This window comes from Stomoxys calcitrans, chromosome 4, assembly GCF_963082655.1.
Source record: "Stomoxys calcitrans chromosome 4, idStoCalc2.1, whole genome shotgun sequence".
In the NCBI taxonomy this organism is placed as follows: Eukaryota; Metazoa; Arthropoda; class Insecta; order Diptera; family Muscidae; genus Stomoxys; species Stomoxys calcitrans.
The window spans coordinates 4,135,806-4,155,649 of NC_081555.1; the positions used below are offsets into that span (position 1 = coordinate 4,135,806).

General features: G+C 37.2%; 1 protein-coding gene across 2 annotated transcripts; it reads left to right on the forward strand.

The window, feature by feature from the left end:
• Positions 1 to 421: 421 nt before the first annotated feature.
• LOC106085741 (uncharacterized protein CG3556) lies at positions 422 to 18,040 on the forward strand. 2 transcript variants are annotated; one of them, XM_013250140.2, is made up of 8 exons: positions 422 to 810; positions 876 to 1,016; positions 3,970 to 4,792; positions 4,856 to 5,249; positions 5,327 to 5,522; positions 5,592 to 5,669; positions 9,615 to 9,697; positions 9,774 to 18,040. In XM_013250140.2, exons 3-8 carry the CDS (start codon positions 3,974 to 3,976, stop codon positions 9,833 to 9,835), a joined length of 1,632 nt encoding a protein of 543 aa, XP_013105594.1. In that variant the 5' UTR covers positions 422 to 810; positions 876 to 1,016; positions 3,970 to 3,973; the 3' UTR covers positions 9,836 to 18,040. The 2 variants fall into 2 exon arrangements, with proteins under 2 accessions (XP_013105594.1, XP_013105593.1); XM_013250139.2 differs by having other exon boundaries at positions 422 to 1,016.
• The last annotated feature ends 1,804 nt before the right edge of the window (positions 18,041 to 19,844 follow it).

Consider the following 19,844-nt stretch of genomic DNA (forward strand, 5'->3'; position numbering starts at 1 on the left):
CATTTTAATTAAATAATTTGTTATTAGACAATAAATTTTCCCGTTCGGTGACAGTTTTCTTAAAAATGAACTCTTTTAAAAAAAAAAAAAACTCTACAAAAGTCTCCACTATATATTTATTACATTTTTTTATTTCACCCTAAAATACATGAAGCCCACCTGACGGCTATACATCTTACTAAACACTTTCCTTTAGCTTGTTCAACAACCCTCAATAGCTAGAAGGACATCTGCAATTTTAGCTCCAAAACGGATAATTACAACCATACAGGACATTTGAAAACATATGTAAGGCGTTTGGAAAACTGTCAGAATAAAAAATGACAACAGCTGACAAGAGTAGCACCAACTCGTCTAGTGCTCTATGTCCTGTTTGGTCCTTAGACAACATAAATAGAAAAATAAATGTCAAGAATTGTGAAGTATTGCTTCGTAAACGTCAAAGGCAAACCGAACTGTGAACGAAGCAGTGTGGAAAAGACGCAATTAGAAAATATTGCCTAATCGTATAAGAAAAGGACATAGAACCAGCCACAACTACCACATCCCAAAAAACGAAAAGAAATTAAACCAAAAATTTAACACAAAGAAATTGCTGGGAAAAAAGTGAAAAAATCTAGCAACCAATAGTCAAGCCATAAGGAAAAATACAGTGTTAAGCAATAAAGTGAAAAAAGGATTTGATTTATTTTTTTATTCGAAAAAGTATCCCAGCAGTGTAGTAACCTTAAAAGCGGTTGCAATTTACAGCTCAGATTTTATTTCACTGTATTCCAATCAATGGAATAATGAGGCTAACTCGACAAGCCTGTGAGCGAATCATCCATGTTTCATAAACGATTACATAAAAACCAAATCCAATCCAACTCTTGCAGAGAATTGCCCATCAAGCAACAGTGAGCAACTTCTACTCCTTGGTAAATCCTTTTTTGCTGAAAGCGGCAAGGAAAACCCGCAAAAAGTCCCCAGTTTGGATTATCCCCCAAAAATTATCAACAAAGCCAAGTGTAACACAGGTAAGACGCAGAATGATTCACACATTGCAGGCAAAGTAGGTAGGAGAACGAAATTCGGACGCACTTTTTAGTGGTCATTACTTGGGAAATTGCTGATTGGTGGCGCCCAGCATGAAGATTATGATGATGATAATGATGATTACTCACTCATATAACTAGTTTTCGAATGGCCCCACAAGGCAATCATTTGCATTGGGTGGGTGTGACAGACGGCCGGTCGTCTGTCTGACTGGGGTTTGAAACCAAACCAAACCAAAAAAAAAAGAAACAGATGGTCTCGGTATAGACGGGATTTTATGGGTCTCTTGGGATGGGCCCCAAAATTGTCATCTGGATGGCAATTTTAACAATTATGTAACACTTGACATTTGTTGTGTTTGTTGTAACAACTCCACTTTTGAGGTGCACAAATTGTTGTTATTTTTGTTATCTTCTGATTGTTGTTTGTCTCTGCCTTTAACAAGACATATAAAGGATATACACATACAAACACATAATATGTATGTATGAAGCAATGTAGATGTGTGTGTACATGTGTACCTACACATACAAGCACACATCTGTAGTATAGAGTTGGTGAAAATTTTCGAATTTTTGTGAACTTGGACGACGACAAGAAGTTAATGAAATACCACAGAATACATATGTATATGTACACATACACGTACATATACCTATACCTATATTAGATGAAATCCCTTTGCTTACATCCTAGAAAATTTGTGCATATGTATGTAAACAAAAAAAAAAGGATTCTCCATATGTCTATAAGCGTCATTTATACAACACCCCTACCATCCATATTTAAAAACAAAAAAAGAGTTTATAAATATTTTCCCCAAATGTGTGTAAAGGACATGGCTTTGTGTATGGGTATTGGTCGGTCATCTACAACCACATACATCTATTATTCATCTTGGAGGACATACAAATAAAAATAGTTCAAATTCATTAGCAGCTGTTTTGTTTGAGTATCCTTGCCGCAGCCGTTGGCACTGCCACCGCCTCTCGAGTTCATCGGAGGTTGTTTTTGGGGGATTTTGTTGTTTTGCAGTTCTTACGAAAGTGAAAAAAGAAACACTTTCCTTTTGAGAACGCCGAATAATTATTATTGGGACAGAAATAAAAAATAATCGATATCACTTCCTTGCCAACACTCAGACCCACACAAACACACTCCAACACACGCACTTATTTCCGACGACCCTTACAAGTAAAACCAAAAACAAAACTTAAAAGGACTCTGACTTGTCTTCGTCATCATGGTGGTGGTGGCAATGGTGTTGTACTTGTATGACCCCAACATTGCCTAAATAAACAAAGTGACAACACTTCTTGGCTCAAAAAGCAACAAAGCAACAAATTTTCAAAAATAGTAGTCATTCTTACTTTGTCAAGCTGTTACTAAGTATTAGCTATCACTAACGATGGCCAAAATGCATTCGAGTATGGCAACGGAAATGATAGACCGGAATTGGCTAACCCCCATAAAAAAAAACCCTCTCCCCCTACACTACATGTGGAAGGACAAAGAAAAGGATAAATTTATGCAAATATCCACACAAAACTAATGGAATAGGGTGGTTTCCTTATAAATTGAAACAAAGAAACCACTATCATAACAAGAAAGGTCCACGCGTTCAATTTGTAGGGTGTTTTTATATGTGCATGTATGCATAATCAACAAGTAAGAAGTACCCAACGTTCATCGTTGTTTGCATACAACACTGTGAGTTGGAGAAACTAAGTCATTTTTGGGCACTGCTTTGGATTCAAGCACTAACAACATTTAAAAGGCCCACTTTCTGATATTTATAAATTTTTCTGGGTTGCATATTTCAATCGAACTCGTTGAATAACTTTGGCCATGGCTTTTCCCCAGGAGTCAAAATGTATAGACGACATATTCTCAAGGGTGAACCATAGATCTAGTTTGTTAAAATTTATATATTCAAAATGCAAGTCTTTAGAGAAATTTGCCTGTCCTTAAAATTTTGGACCTATTTGGACCGTCATCAAACCTTACGGCATTTCGGGAGAAAACCTACTTATTGTGAATTAAGAATATGTGGCAATCGGATAATACCAATGTTATACTACTAACTTCTAAATTTCCCGTGAACATTCAATTAAGGAACAGGGAGTACTTTTCTCATATTAATGAGGGCAGTCCGATTAAGTTTAATCACAGCGATAAGGGGCCTATTTTTATGCCAAGTCTGAAGGGCGTGCGGCATAGCAAAACCACTTGGAAGAGAAGTGTTAACATGACAGGATACCTCACAAAGGTAGCCACCAATTGTAAGGGATCACTACCGCTGAAAATGTTTCACGCCGGGATTTGATCCCAGGCGTTCGGCGTCATAGGCAGACTTGCTAACCTATGCGCCACGGTGGCCTCTATCTACATGTTATACGGAAGCAATATACTTCCCCAGAGCAATAATAATCTTCTTATACAGGGTGTTCCCTGGACTCTTTATCTTTAAACTTAAAATGTGTGTACTTCCTTAACGACACGTCTCACATACGAGATCCCGTTTATTCCTACATCAATTTTAAAACTTAAAGTTGAAATATGAAAAAATAATTTTGTATAAAAATTGTCATGAAGTAAATGCAAAATCAAGTCTATTTTCAAACCTACAAAAAATTTAGAACAAAAGTTCAAATGAAGAATTGAGTGTAATACTCAAACCTTTGTTATTGGAATTCCAATTTTCATCTATCCAAAAATAATATCTTGGGTTTAAAAAAAATGTAATATTCTCCTATAACACTCAGTTTTAAAAAGGATAGGTTTTTTGAGAAAACTGTTACCTGAATTATATACACTAAACAAATAATTTTAGAAAGCACGTACAATTGAACACTGGGATTGCCTCAAATACTCACACCTTTATCACTCAAATCTATACTTACAACTTGTCTTTTTTTTCATCTCACATTTCAGCAAAATGTCTCAGGATAATAAAAGATCAAGCGGTGGATTGCTGTTTCTAAGTCTCTTTATCGTAAGCCTACAGTTAATACAAAATCCGAAATTCGTCGATGCCACAAATTCAGGTACTGCCGCCACACCCGTGGAGGTTAACTTAGCAACGAGTCCAACTTCGAATGTTTCCACAGTCAACGCGGCCACAACTGAAACGCCGGCAACCGCTGTTGTCTCAATGCAAGCCGTACAAGTCGATACGGCCGAGATGACAACAGGCGAGCCAACCACATCAACACCGGCAACTACAGCACCTGTCCACGAGATTATTGGCTCGGCTGGACCAGATAAAAAGGAACAGGAGGCCATACAAAAAGCCTTGGATTGGTTAAAAGAGAAACGAGCCGCCGACTATGGTTGGGGAAATGATACACATGTTGTCATACTCTCCAAGGAATTGTCTGGGGCACGAGATCCTTCGGATCCCGATGATCATGTTCAGAAAATACAGGAGCTGGAGGACATGTTGTCGGTGAAGGAAATGGAAATTGAGATATTGGCTATGCTCGATCGCCATCATACGCTGCCCAAACCTTTAAATTTGGAGAGATTGGCACGTTATGTGTTGGCTTTGGGTTCGCTGTGTAAGGATCCCAAGCATTTTCATGGTCATGATTTGGTGGCCACTCTGCAGCACCATGAGCCCACGCAAGACATTGAGTTTGCTTTGACAACACTAGCAGCCTGTAGTTCGGCGGCTCATGTGCGCAAAAGGCAAATACGTAGGCTGTTGGATATAGCCAGTGGAGTAGCGGATCAAAATGTGGATACTAATGCTATGGTAAGTACAATAAGTCTAATGGAAATGTTATTGTAATGTAGTTAATCCAAACCATCTACATAGGTTATTTTGGCATTACGCTGCATTGTAACTGACCACAGGCATCGCCACCTGCAACATTTTGTGCGAAGACCTGCCCGCGGTCTTGCAAGCCTCCAAGATCCTCGTGGCAGTTTCGGTTCACTTCGCAGCACCGCCTTGGCCATGCAGGCTTTGCAAGATCTGGAAAATGATCCCGCAGGAACATGGAATAGGACAGCTGCTTCACGATGGATTTTGAGCAGACAAGGCCCTCAAGGAGGCTGGACTGAGGAACCCCTGCAGGATGGCCAGGATCCCGATATCGGTGTAGGTCTAACTGCCGATATCGTTTTGGCCTTGGGTTGGAAGGGCTTGGGCGCTGTACGAGCTCTTCAATGTGATCACGTTATACGTGAAAACAGTGATCCCACTTCAGGTAAGATTAGATTTTTAAGTTTTTTTTTGGTTGTGCTATACAAACAGGCCACTTGGCAAACAATGAAATACTATTAGAAAATGGCGAACAAAAATTAGCAGTGCCCTATGGACTAACTTCATCGGCGGAGGAGTCGGATTCCAGAAATGTTTCATACACGTACACCTTGTGGGTGGGCTCAAATGTAACGCAATCGTTTACATTGTCGCTGGTGTCCCCGAAAAACACAAGTTTCTTTAAGGCCATGACACAAGCAGCAGAAATGGATCCAAGGTATGATTTGAAAGTAAAAACTTTTACATGATCTGAATCTGATACACTTTTTTTTGGGAAAATGTTTAGATTTGCATTTGAAGCTCGAGAATGGCCCAATGGGCACTATGTGCATACTTTAGCCGGCATGAAAGAGGAGCCCAGAGGGTAAGTTAACAAAAATACCGATGAAACATATATTTAACTGTGTGTGTGGGGGGGGGGGAGGGAATAATCATCTACTTTATATAGAAATTACCAATTACGGGGTTTTTTTTATTTTGGAAAAACTCGGAGGAATACGAATAGTTTTCTAGAAGGTTATATTCTGCAAATTATCATAGATGGCCAATACAGGATTCAAAAATGCAAATTTGCCCATTAACATTCCACTAAACTTCCCACATATCAATGAGTGCTGTCCGATGCAAGTTTAAGCTCAATTATAAGGGACTTCCTTTTTATAGCCGAGTCCGAACGGCGTTCCGCAGTACGACACTTCTTTGGGTCGGGTAGCAAATCTGTTTTTTATATCTATCACCATAGGATAGGGGGTATATTCATTAAGTCATTCCGTTTGCAACACCTCCATTTCCATTTCCGACCTTACAAAGTACGTGCGTATTATATTTTTGATCTTCGTAAAATCTCTCCATCCGTCCGTATGTGTGTCCATCAGTTGTAATCACGCTACAGCCTTTAAAAATTGAGAAGTTTGCCACAGACCCGTGTTTTTTCCATATGCAGGTTAAGTTAATGAATGGGCAAAATCTGATCATATTTAGATATATCTGCCATACTTGATTTGGCGATTTAGGCTCTTGAGCCCATCAAAGGAGCATTTATTCTCCGATTTCGCTGAAATTTAAAACTGCGAGTTGTGTGGAGCTCGTCGTTATCCATATCCTTTATGATTCCGAACGGACCCGATTTTGATATAGCTACCATATGGACCGATCTCGGGGTGATAACAGTCGCTTTTTTTAACAGCTTCCGGCCAAGTTAAGTCCCTTCAAGCGCAAATTTGCCCATGAACATTCCATTAAGGAACAGGGGCAGACATTTCACATACCAATGAGTGCTGTACGATTCAAGTTTAAGCTCAATGATAAGGGGCCTCCTTTTTATAGCCGAGTTCGAACGGCGTACCGCAGTGCGATAAACTCTCTGGGAAGAAGTTTTTACATGGCATAGCACCTCAGAAATGTAGCCATCATTAGGAAGGGATAACCACCACTATAATTTTTTTTACTGATGTTCTCGCCAGGATTCGAACCCAGGCGTTCAGCGCCATAAGCGGACATGCTAAGGGACCAAGTTCTAATAGCCCAGTCCAAACGGATGGGGAAACCGCCGCTGAAAATTTTTTGATGTTCTTGTCACGATTCAAACCCATGCGTGAACATGTTAACATTTGCGCTACGGTTGCCTCCCCACCCCTAGATATCTGAGCCGAATACGGTCCAGCTCGGCCCATATAGCTGCTATATAGGCATATATCTCGGTAAAGGGTCTTAAGTCACTAACAGACGGTATTTATTACCCAATTTAGCTCAAATTCGGAACAGTCGTTGCACTTTACCCTACTACTCGCACCTATTATAGTCCAAATCGGACAATATTTGAATATAGCTTTCATGTAGACAGAGAAAGGATCTTTCCGAACTCACTGAACCCATCGAAATTTGGTAATAAATAGATTTTTATGGCTTTAATACTCAATACCGGGAGAGCGGGGGGTCTATCCAGCGGGCAGCTACAGCGGTCAAAAAAAGTATTCATCATTCAATGTTTTTTTTTTAATAAGTCTACAAAAGACAATTGGAATAAAAACATATTAAACTAATGATGCAGTAGTGCTTGTGTGATATATATGTACACAATTTCATTGTTTTTAAAGAAAAAAATAGTATTTATTGGAACAAAAAGGGCCATTTTACAGCTGAACACAAAAAATTAAACAAAAAAAGTATTCATCATTGCAAAAAAACAAAAAAATAAATAACATAATTTAAAAAAATTAATACTTTGTTATTCGACCACCGCGTCTTATAACTTCTTTTAAACGGTTTGACATCGATTGGACTAATTTAGCGGTTATATTTTGGTCTATATTAGTCCATTCCTCCATTATCACCTGTTGCATTTGACTCTTGCTCGAAAAATTGCGCGTTCTCAATTTGCGTTCGAGATGTTCCCAAAGATGTTCAATTGGGTTCAAGTCGGGACTTTGAGGAGGAGTTTTAATGACTTTGGGGCAGTAATACAGCATCCACATCTTGGTATTTAAAGCAGAATGTTTGGGGTCATTATCTTGATAATATTGAAAGTTATTACCAAGCCCAAGTTTTACAGCACTATCTTTTAAATTCCTCTTTAAAATGTCAATGTAATACTTATGATACATTACTCCATTAATAATTTCAAGATTTCCCGCTCCTGAAGCCGCCATACACCCCCAAACCATTAAACCACCTCCACCATGTTTTACAGTAGCAACTGTGTTTCGTTCTTCAAGCTCTGTATTTGGTTTTCTGTACACTATGACCTTTCCATCGCACCCAAAAAGATTAAACTTGCTCTCGTCTGCAAAAATGACTGTTTTCCAAAATGATTCGGGCTGTTTTACATACATTTTTGCGAAGTTTAGCCTTTTCACTCGGTTTATTTTATTTATAAAGGGCTTCTTACGTGCAGTTCTTCCTCTGTAACTATGCCTTTTGAGTATATTTCGAATTGTTTGTGTAGTAACTTCCTTCCCTAAATATTCCATAGTGTTTTTACGAAGAATGGTCGCATTTGTCTTCGGAGTTTTCTGAACTTGCCGCACTAGCCAACGCACATCTCCAACTGAAAGTGCTTTTGGTCGACCAGATCTTGGTTTATTGTCAACAGTTTTCGTTTCTGTCCACTTTCTGATGATGGATTGTATAGTAGATCGTGGTCTATTTAATATTTCACTGATAGTTTTTTGAGTTAAACCATTCCTGTGGTGTTTTATTATCAAAACTTTTACCTCATCAGAAACCTCGTTTTGCTTACGACCCATTTTGACAAAAACTATATTTTCAATGAAATTAAATATTTGCTGTCAAGGGCAAAGCCTCCTTTACTAAATAAAACAGAAAAGGGGGATTCCCAAATAATATTTGAATTTGACTTTGATGATAGCACATCAATGATGAATACTTTTTTTGTTCTGTTTTTGGTGTTATTATATAAAATTGCATTTTTTGTGCTAATTAAATTTATTTTTTGAATTTATTTTAAAACATATTACGAAAAATAAACTATTGCATAAAACTGCATTATTTGTTTACTTTAAATTTTCTTCAATTACCCAAAATAAGTGAATTTATTATCAATTTTGCTAATGATGAATACTTTTTTGACCGCTGTATATCCAAACATCCGATCTGAACCACATTTGTTAGGAATGGGAAGGTGTCTTCCCGAATTCATTGTGCCAATTTTCATCGACATCGGATGAAAAATGTTCTTTTTTTGGGTTAACACTCTATATCGAGAGATCCATCTATATGGCAGCTATATCTGAATATCGTTCCATCTGGACAACATTCAACTAACAGGGGTAGAAGTATACCAAAACTCACTGTGCCAAAATTCATCGAAATCGGATGAAAATTAGCAATTCATTGCCTCAGAAGTTTATATACAAAGAATAGGAAATTATTAAAAAAGGTACAAAATGTTTTCAGTTACCAAAATATCTGAAAATTTATAAATACCCAAAAAAGGTATTCATTGGGTAAATATCCAATAAATACTCACGCAGTGCATAATTATTCGCGATACATTTCATTGCTCATTGCAAATAATGTATCTTATATTGGTTAAGATCTTGTTCAACATTATCGTGTTGCTTATTGTAATGAATCTATCTAATATTGCTTGGATTCGGCAATTGTTGCAGGTTGACATACAATACAATGGATTAAAATCCATTTTCAAATTAGGTCTAAGTTAACACCACATCGACTTATATCTACTCTATGACTATATTCTATTTCTTGGTTATCAATAATGTCGCTCAAGAATTTTTCGCAATAATATCTTTCGATTCATTCATGTATTCAATATTTGTTCATCTAGCTACAACTATTGGCTTCTCTATCGGTTGCCCGAACTTCCCGATGAAAATAATGCACCAGGAAATCAACTTATAGCTCCAGTGGGTAAGTAAACAAGACATACAGCATAACAAAACTTATCCACTTATTAATTTTTGTTTCTTATTTCTGTCTCTCTTAGGTGTCGATGAACTGATGGTTGAAGATGGTGAACATTATTTGTATTGGTACAAGAAACTTTAAATGGCCGCCTACAAATTAGCATAACATGAAGCTTTTCAACCAGGATTCTCCGTCGTCAACATTTTCATACCAAAAATTTCAACCATTATAAACTCTAGACTCTCTCCCTTTCCCTCTCTATCACTCTAATAAGATTTTTGTTAAATCACATCTAAACGGAAGTAAACGTCTTCAGGACCATCTCGTCGTCGTTGTCGTTGTAGTCCAAGATGAAGAATATCCTACATTATCTACTAGTCATAACCATATGATTTTCAGTAAAAGCGTTATTTGAAATTTTGCAAATTCTACAGCTGCGATACATAATACAAACATACATACACATCTTAACACACACACACACTCGAACAAATAACAAACAAAAGAACCTGAGGTGACATACGGAACATTCAACAACGTTTGCAGTGTGGTTTAAACGCTTGCATTCCTTTAGATATTGGAACTAAAACCCTAAAAACAAAAATGAAGAAGAACAAGAAGAAAAACAGCAACAAAGTCTCGTTGACTACTTAACAAAAACAGCATTGGCATCGTAGGACAGACATACATACATACCTACTGTGAGGCACACCCACTTAACGAATAAATAATGGAAAATCGCTTAAACATAAACCAAACCAATGAAGAAAAACAAAACAAAGTAATAATAATAAATATTATTAATAAAGAGATAACAATAAATATTAACTAAATAAAAAAAAAAACAAAAACTAAAAGAGAACACAAACTTTAACAACATTCCATCGAATGCATCGAAATAATGCCAAGGGACTAAAACAAAAGGCTTCACCAAGGACAGATACCTTCTACTTCACAAGAACCACTCACTTATACCATCTATTCACTTACATACATACACACACAAAATTCTGGGAAATATAATAACTCCTATGACAGGGTGGAAAAAACGAAAATGGTCCATAAAGAGAATGAAAGATTTCTATACAAAAATAATCCTTTGTTAATACTGATCAAAAACATAATTCACTTTTTAGAAGAACATACCAACTCAATCTACTCATAAAAGAGTAGAACAAGTTGATAAGTACCATACCAAAGCAATGATGTTTGGTTAGGTTGAAAAGAGGGTGCAGATATTAATCCGCCCCCTGCCACTATGGACATACACTTAATAGGCTTGTTGTGCGCTCTACAAACTAAATAAGTAACCTCGAAAAAGAAATTTTAAATCAGGAATTCCGTGCTAATTACAAAACCCTTAATTGTTTTCCATACCACTCGCCTAAGTTGTTTCATGTCTTGGGCGAGTGGTCTTTTCTTAGCTTAAAATGGTCGTAGAAAAACATAACAATTCAACCTACTCAGATAGGAGTAGTATAAATTGCTGTGTATCATTTAAAAGTCAAAAAAGCATATAAAATATTTCGAATTGAAATCATTTCAAAGCGCTGTAGCAAGATATTCTCGGAGCTTGAAATGTTGCTAGCAGGACCTACAAACTCATACTACTCAAATTGAAGTAGCATGAGTATGAATCATTTCAAAAAATATAGAAATACATGACTTGAGTGGAATATACCAACCCATACTACTCAAAATGGAGTAGTATAAATGGATATGTACCATTTCAAAGCAATGCTGAATGATATATTGATATTATAATGGCCATTACTCATTCTACTCAGATATGAAAACAGTCAAAACCGCTTAATTGAACACCTTGTAATTGAAAAAAATCGGTTAATTGCAAAAAATCACTTGAACTAATTGATTTTAAAGACTTTTTAACACATTTCACTCATCTTAATTGAAAAATGGTTAATTGAAAAAACGGTTAATTGAAAACCCGGTTAATTGAAAAACCCATTAATTGAAAAACTGGTTAATTGAAAAATCGCTTAACTGAAATACAAATTTATGCCAAAGAAGTCACAATTCACGATATCAAATCCGCTTAGTTAAAAACATTTACTGTAAAAGCCACAATTTTGGTCACATCTCTTCAATATAGGGCGTGAGATGTTCTATTTGACTTCCCAGTATGTGTCATCAAAATTGGCACAGGTTTCGATATAACTCCCATATAATCTTTTATCCAATATGTCTATTTAAGGATGTGGAAATCCAAATTTGTTGTTCCATCGTACGAAAATCATACAAGGTTCTATTTGATATTTCAATAGGTATCCAAATTAAAGTCTGACTAGATTTCGAGATAAGTTCTACATATAAAAAGTACTACGCACACCAGGTGGGGTATTATATAGTCGGCTCCGCCCGACTCTTGCCTTTCCTTACTGCTTTGTGATGAGTATATAGTTTTTATTCTAAAAGCAACCCAAACAAGCGATCTGGATGGTTCAACGGTAGGAACTAGAAAGCATCTTCCTTCTTCTGTTCCTAGTGTATCACAATGGACGAAAACGTCTAAGTGAGTCTGATGGCAGACTGCCACTTAACCTAACCTAACCCAAACAAACAATTTGGAACACAAACTTTATTATGATTTAAGGGCTAATGAGTGTATAATTTTTATTCTAAAAGCAACCCAAACAAGCGAACTTGACGATTCAACGGTAGGAACTAAATATAAGACATCTTCGTTCTTCTGTTCCTGATGTATCACAATGGACGAAAACGTCTAAGTGAGTCTGGTGGCAGACTGCCACTTAACCTAACCCAAATAAACAATTTGGAACACAAACTCTAATATGATTTGAGGGCTAATAACATTTAAATGCTTCATTATATAAAGGGTGGTTAAATTTTAAGAGCCGATGTTGAAAGTGAACCAAACCTAGCGGTCAAGCTTTTTTCTGCATTTCATTTGACATTTCTCAAATTCAGACTAACCCAATTGTAATGATTGAAAGATACACAATCGAGCAACGCGTTAGAGTTATTCAAAATCAATAGTTAACCATAACTCTGAAATTTCGTCCTCTAATTTGAGGTTAATTTCAATACAAATAAATCCCGGGGAAAAAAACGTCAACTCATAAAGGGACTCAGCGAAAATCGTCAAGCGTCAAAGTGCCAAATTTTGGACAAAAAATCGACAAAATAACGTCTAATCGTCATGTCCGGCAACCTAGATTCTAAGCTAACCAAAGAACTGGGGTAATTCCCCTTCTATAGATGCCGAAGTTTTCTATTCAATATCTAGTATTCCCTAATATTTTCTCTATTTAGCAAAAATTTGTAGGTGTTCTAGGAGAAGAAGAGCAACAATCTATCATATTAACTAATGGAAAAGTTAATCACAGATCAAGCAAAAAAGTTGAGTTGGGATATTTTGTCAGTTCTCTAAAGATTGCTTACATTTTGAACCACTTCACTAAGTCATTGACCACTTCACTAAGTCATTGGAGTTTGGAATAGTATTTTTCTTCATAAGATTTTTGAAGTATGTAAATTTACTTAGGTTTTTCGATAATTCCAATTTGTTGGACCATTTTCTCTACCTTTTTTTCATCCTGTTCATGCCTCTCCCCCTACTTTGACATCACTTTAGATAGCAAAGATATATTGGACGAATATATCTGTATATATACAGGATAGACTTCATGACTGAAGAAATATACCACAAATAGAACAAAAATAATAATGGACCGACATCCCAAGGACGGACGAACCGAAGAGATACTACACACAAGACCGTCAAGACACCGTTCGTAACAATAAGTGATTATAAATCATACCACTAAAAAATAAGCATAAATATTTACATCCATTATATTCATAATACATAGTACATACATACATACATCCATAAATAATACTACCTACATAAATACTATCAAGCATTCGTACGTAAATCATATTTGTATGATTACGTACGTAGTAACATACAATGTAGATATTTTTTGCGACTAAATCAAATATTATTTTGATATACGATTACTAATAAATATATACAAACCAACCAAAAAAAAAAAACAAAAATAACGATATGATGAATGAAGAGATATTTAAGTAATATATGTAATGCATATGTATGCCCTCCTCCAACACTCCACAACTACTACTACTACTGCAAAAGAAACACATATATAATTATACTATCGATATAACGATCCTATAAAAACACTTCTTAAATATACATACTCCCTTAGCCAGTCTGTCAGCAAAATAACTGTACTTAATAGCTCCTATATTATGCTCCTCTTACCATCAAAGGCAAAACTCTTTTTTTCATACCATTATCCTGCCCTATGATATCTGTTACACTTTTGTTTAGGCTAGTGCTCCCTCCCAATCTTTTCTTTATTTCCCTTGTGAAGGCAAATTTTCGTTACAATTCTGAAGATTTTAGTTGCCTATGAGTCGGAAGTAGGGATAAGCTCTCATCAGATCAGTGATCAAGTGCACTTTCGTATCGAATTTCATCTCGAATTTAATGGGTGTTATGCCACTTGTATATCTAATGGCAGCCGGTTGTACGTACCGGAATGCCCCGATGGAGTTCTTCATCACACGGCTACAACAACAACCCACTGTAACATTGAATTTGTTATAAACTAGCATCCATTTAAACATTCGCGTTCTTACATTTCATAACTTCACGTTCAATAAAGAAATACATAATTCAGAATACAGAGATTTCGAACGATTGTACTCGTTCACGGTTGAAGTAATTCGGGCCCAGGATAGTATAATTGGCAATTCATAAAAGTATAAGTTTTAAAAAAATATCACTTACTTGTTTGACTATATTCCTGTGATGATAGACACTCTCAAGTAGTGAAGATTTCTTCGCATATTTTCACATATAATTACAAGTCAAGTTACTCCTTCATCCTTTGACATTCTTCCAAAAACTTTTCAGCGTCCTTAAATTGTCAGCTTTTACCTACAAGAAGATTTAAAATTGAAATAGTTATTAAAAATGTGAACTTCAACTACTAAAATGACAAACATTGTAACGAAAAGATGCCTTATCAGTGGGTTTGATCTTATATTTCCACTTTCTTTAAACCTTTTCCATATATGCCTTATGTACGACCATATTTATTAAGCTGAAATGCAAATGTTCTCCCCACAGGAGTCTAAATATTGTTCACTTTTCGTAGAATTAGGTCTTATGTTAAGGACATCAAATATATTTTGGCAATCAAAGTCACCAAGTTCTCCTAATTAGTAAAATAGGTCTTAATTGGTGAGTGTTGCAAAAAATCTCAGAAATATCACATTTGAGAACTGTGGAGACTCTTTTCTTGTATCACTGATTAGTGTCCTATTAAAATGTTATCTCAATGATAAGGTACCTGCGATGACAGTTTTTAATACTCATAAATGACGCTAGCATTTCATGAGGGAATGACCAATAGTTCTTTTTGTAGTCTATGCGTTCAAGATCAGTTGTTTTTGGCTGGCATTTACCACAGCGGTAACTACCAAACTAATGGTTGTCCAACTTATTTATTAGTTGACAACAACTACAAAACCAATGGTTGTCCATTGAGAACCCAGGGACTGAGATCTGTTTTAGACTGCCTGACCATAATACGGTCCTGCAGGCGGAGATCCGGGCGATCACGGAATGCGTGAAGTGGTGTGGTGCTAACGCGAGGACGTCGATTGTGAACATCTTTACCGACATTAAAATTGCCATAAGGGCAATAACAACCAGGACGGTAAGATCACGAACAGTATTGCAGTTTAAGAAGGAGATTAACGCCTTCTCTGAGGTTGGCAAAATCCGCATCATTTGGGTGCCGGGCCATAACGGAGTAAGGGGAAATGAAAGGGCAGACGATTTGGCGGTGAAGGCCAGAGGACTGCCGTCAATAAACTTGGTTATCCCGAAGCCTTTCGGGTCGACGCAGTCGGAGTTAAGGGAGTGGGCGACGAATGCGCATGCAACATTGTGGAACAGCGAAACGGCCGGTAAGACGGCGAAAATCCTATGGGGGGGATCCAGATCGTGAGAAGACGAGGTTATTACTGAAAGGAAGCAAGAAGGAGGTCAGTATAGCTATTGGTATCATAACGGGACACATAGGACTAGGGGCTCACTTATGTAAAATCGGTACGGCAAGTGATAGCATGTGTAGGGCATGCGGGGAAGATGATGAGACGCTGGAGCATTTCCTTAACCTAACCTAACCGGACTCCATTTTATGGGATTCCATCTCTTCATCTTTTTGCCTGGTAGAAGGATCGGAGACCCCGAAGAAATTTTAGCCTTTATTGCTATTGTAGGCCATCGTAGCGCAGAAGTTATCATGGCTATCAACCTATGACGCTAAAGGCATGGGCTCGAATTCTGGCAAGAACCCCCTCCTAATGCTGGCGACATTTGTGAGGCACCGTACATGCAAAAAAATAATTCGTTTAGCATAAAGGAAAATTTCTCCAAGTAAACTTCTTTTCTGAAAAACGTTGCACTTTGTTTATGATAAAATTACTTGTTTCTTGCGATGAACTCTTGCCAGAATTTGTGACAAATATAATGTTTGCTTACTCAAGCAATACCTTTCATCCTTGATATATGTTATTCGGGGTTTCATTTATGTGTTGCTTTAATGGTTTTTGTCATTGGACATACCAGAATTTTTGGACTTTTAGTCAATATTTGATTTTCATAAAATAAGTTGATAAGATTTTCATCAATAATTTTGTCACAATTCAAGTCAATATAGAACGTTTGACGTTGACGCTGAACGCCTGGGTTTGAATCCTGGCGAGAAAATAAGAACATTTTTGAGCGCTGGAGAGGATACTCTCCTAATGTTTTCGACATCTTCGATGCTGTATTCGTTATCCTATAAATAAAACAAAAATCACATATAGGAGTTGTTGTTTTCGCACATTTAAATACCTTCTTTGGGATGGATATTTCTTTATCGCGTAAATGTTACCAAACAACCAATGTATGTGCCTCAGAAATTCTTGTTGTTTTTTTTTTGTGCCTGTAAACCAACGTGGCACAAAAGTTAGCAGGTCCGCCTAAAACGACAGACGTCTGGGTTCAAATCCCTGCGTGAACATTAAAAAAATGTTCAGCGGTGGTTATCCCCTTACTAATACCGGCTACATTAGTGAGGTATCCTGCAATGTTAAAACTTCTTTTCCAAGTGGTGTCGCGCCTATGTAAAAATCTTCTCCCCAAAGGGGTGTCGCATTGCGGCACTCCGTTCGAACTCGGCTAAAAAAAGAAGGTCCCTTATCATTGAGTTTAAACTTAAATCGGACAGCATTCATTGATATGTGAGAAGTTTTCCCCTGTTCCTTAATAGAATGTTCATGGGCAAATTTTCACAAAGCATGTACCTATCTTGGGAACTCAGTATAAAAATTATAGCCGTATTTGATAAGTATAACGCCCAAGAAATCAAATCGGTTACTGGCATTTTGGGAATATACTTTTTAATTAGAGTTTAATTAAAAATTGAGGTGGCTTAGGCAATGGCTTCACTTACCAGTGCGGTGATCATGAATAGGTTCCCACCAAAAGCTTTGTTCTATCGCTACCGAGGTAAAAATGAACAAAAGAAGGTCCAATGGATAGCAAATGGTCTTAGTGTGTCTGCAACTGACTTTCGCTATTATATAACCTAATCCATTTTCATTCTTTTGAAAGTGACTCTGCTTTCGACAGACAGAAGGATGAACGGACATCACTAATATAATATGGTAATCAAGAATGAGGAATACTAAACTGTCTTTGCATGAGTTTCATCAACGAAATGAAGTAGCTTAAAGGAATGGCCACTCTGTGTCAACTGAACGAAGTCACACGAAGAAAACTTCGCGTGGCTTCAAGATTCAAGGTTTAGTATTTTCAACTGTTTTGGTGCACATGCCTATAATCTAAGACCTAATGGCATTTAGTAACAATTATATCTTGAACAGTGATTTCCTGTTGCCCATTTGGTCTTTCCAGATCTTGAATAGAGCATTATCAAACTGCTCAGCCTCTATAATTTCTCTTTATGCAGGTTTGCTTTTTAAATATTTTTCTGCATAAAGGCATTCAATAATACCTACATACATACATGCATATATTTTGAAGGCAACAAACCCCAAACTAGAACAAAAATACTCTCAACTATTATTATTATGAAGATTATTATTATTATTATTAAAATATACTAAAACCAAAAAAGAAATAACAAGTCCAAACCAAAAACCTAAAATAATAATGCTATAATGATGTCCCTATTCATTTGAATATGTTTATTGAAGACAAATACCAGACAAAACATCCCAAAAACCCAAAAACAGCCCAAACCTAAACCCAAAACATGAAACAGATCAAAATAATTTTATTTAAATAATAAAGCAGGCTTTAATTACAAATTATGAGTGCATGTGCTTTAATTGATGCAAAAAAAGCTACCAAGGGTTTGCCAAAAACTAAATTTAGCACCATTCAGCTTTAATGGGAGTCGAATGGTACATTCGAAGCCAAATGGGATGATGGCGCGTCATTTACAATGAAAACGCGTTATAGAACTAGCCTATCGCAATGCATGTGCTTTTGATTTTAAAAATGCAAGGTTTACTTGTATTTATTATAGCAAATTAAATTATTACAAAGCAATTACCAATATCAATTGCAAATAATTACAAAAGGGGTAATAAAACTAGGCTATATTCTTGTTATCGTGATCGGTAAATATTTCATAAGTTGCAAGTTTTTTATTTTTATGCAACTTTTGTCCCACAGTGGGATTAGTCACCAAAAGGGGAAAAACATGTGCCGTTTTCAACGGACATTGTTGTTAACATTGATTCATTTTCCCTCTAGCCCACAGATTTCTCATCAAGAGTGACGAATACTTGAGCATAACGAGTTTGTTAATGATTATGCTTTGTATGCTTATCAAGTAAAAGCGGACTAATTTCGACCAGACCGAATCTTACATACCCTTCACCTTATTTGAGGACATCGCCAACACGTCCCTCCAGCCAGGCCTGAAACGAAGGGTCACAAATTATCTGTGTGGTCGCCAGTCATTTGTGGAATTTAGGGATAAGAAGTCGAAACACCGTAGAGTGAAACATAGAGTTCCCCAAGGTGGAGTGATATCTCCGGCACTGTTTAACCTCTACCTATCCTCCATTCCACCCCCTCCAGACGGCATAGAGATCGTATCATATGCGGATGATTGTATGATCATGGCATCAGGCCCCCACCCATTGATGACATCTGCGATAGGTTGAACGTCTACCTCAACGAGCTTGCCTCATATTTCGCTGCAAGAAATCTGAAGATATCCGCCACCAAATCTTCAGCCACATTGTTCACTACAAATACGCGTGAGTTAAATACTGAGCTGACTGTGATGGTCGATGGAGAAATGTTTCCGACCATCAAGTGTCCCAAAATACTTGGCGTCACATTTGACAGCTCTTACACATTCTCCCCACATGCCACAGCAATCTGCGATAAAGTCAAAAGTAGAAACAAGGTCCTCAAGTCACTTGCTGGCAGCACTTGGGGTGCAGACAAAGAAACCTTGTTAACCACGTACAAAGCAATTGGCCGGTCTGTGGTAAGTTATGCAGCGCCAGTGTGGTCTCGTCAACTTTGTGACACGCAGTGGAATAATATTCAGATCTGTCAGAATGTCGAGTTCCGAACTGCGAGGGGCTGTCTCCTCAGTTCTCATGTGGACCACCACCATCAGGAGACAAAAATCCTACCAGTGCGAAGACATAACTACATGCTATCCAAGCAATACCTTTTGGGCTGTTATCGCAGAAATCATCCAAATCATCATCTTGTGGATAGATATCCACCGCCCAGAAGCCTTAAGGTATATCTACATGATCTAGAGCGTGAGGTTCAGCGCTACAAGAGAGAACCTCTAGATCAAGGGGCATATCAAGCGGGTCTAAACAACATTCATGCACACACGGTAGCAGATGCGGTAATTGGCTACCGGGTGAACGTAGTCCTTGGAGAACGACCCCCATCCATTGCACCCGAAGAAATCGACCTCCCCCGGCTAACCAGAGTGTTTCTGGCTCAATTACGTTCCGGCAGATGCAGCCACCTCAATTCCCACAGAGCTAGGATTGATGCCGACGTGCAAGA

Coding starts and splice junctions, on each gene's coding strand:
- LOC106085741 (XM_013250139.2), top strand. CDS start 3,974: ATGTCTCAGGATAATAAAAGATCAAGCGGTGGATTGCTGTTTCTAAGT. Junction 4,793..4,855: donor ATGTGGATACTAATGCTATG/GTAAGTACAATA, acceptor CCATCTACATAG/GTTATTTTGGCATTACGCTG. Junction 5,250..5,326: donor AAACAGTGATCCCACTTCAG/GTAAGATTAGAT, acceptor AAATACTATTAG/AAAATGGCGAACAAAAATTA.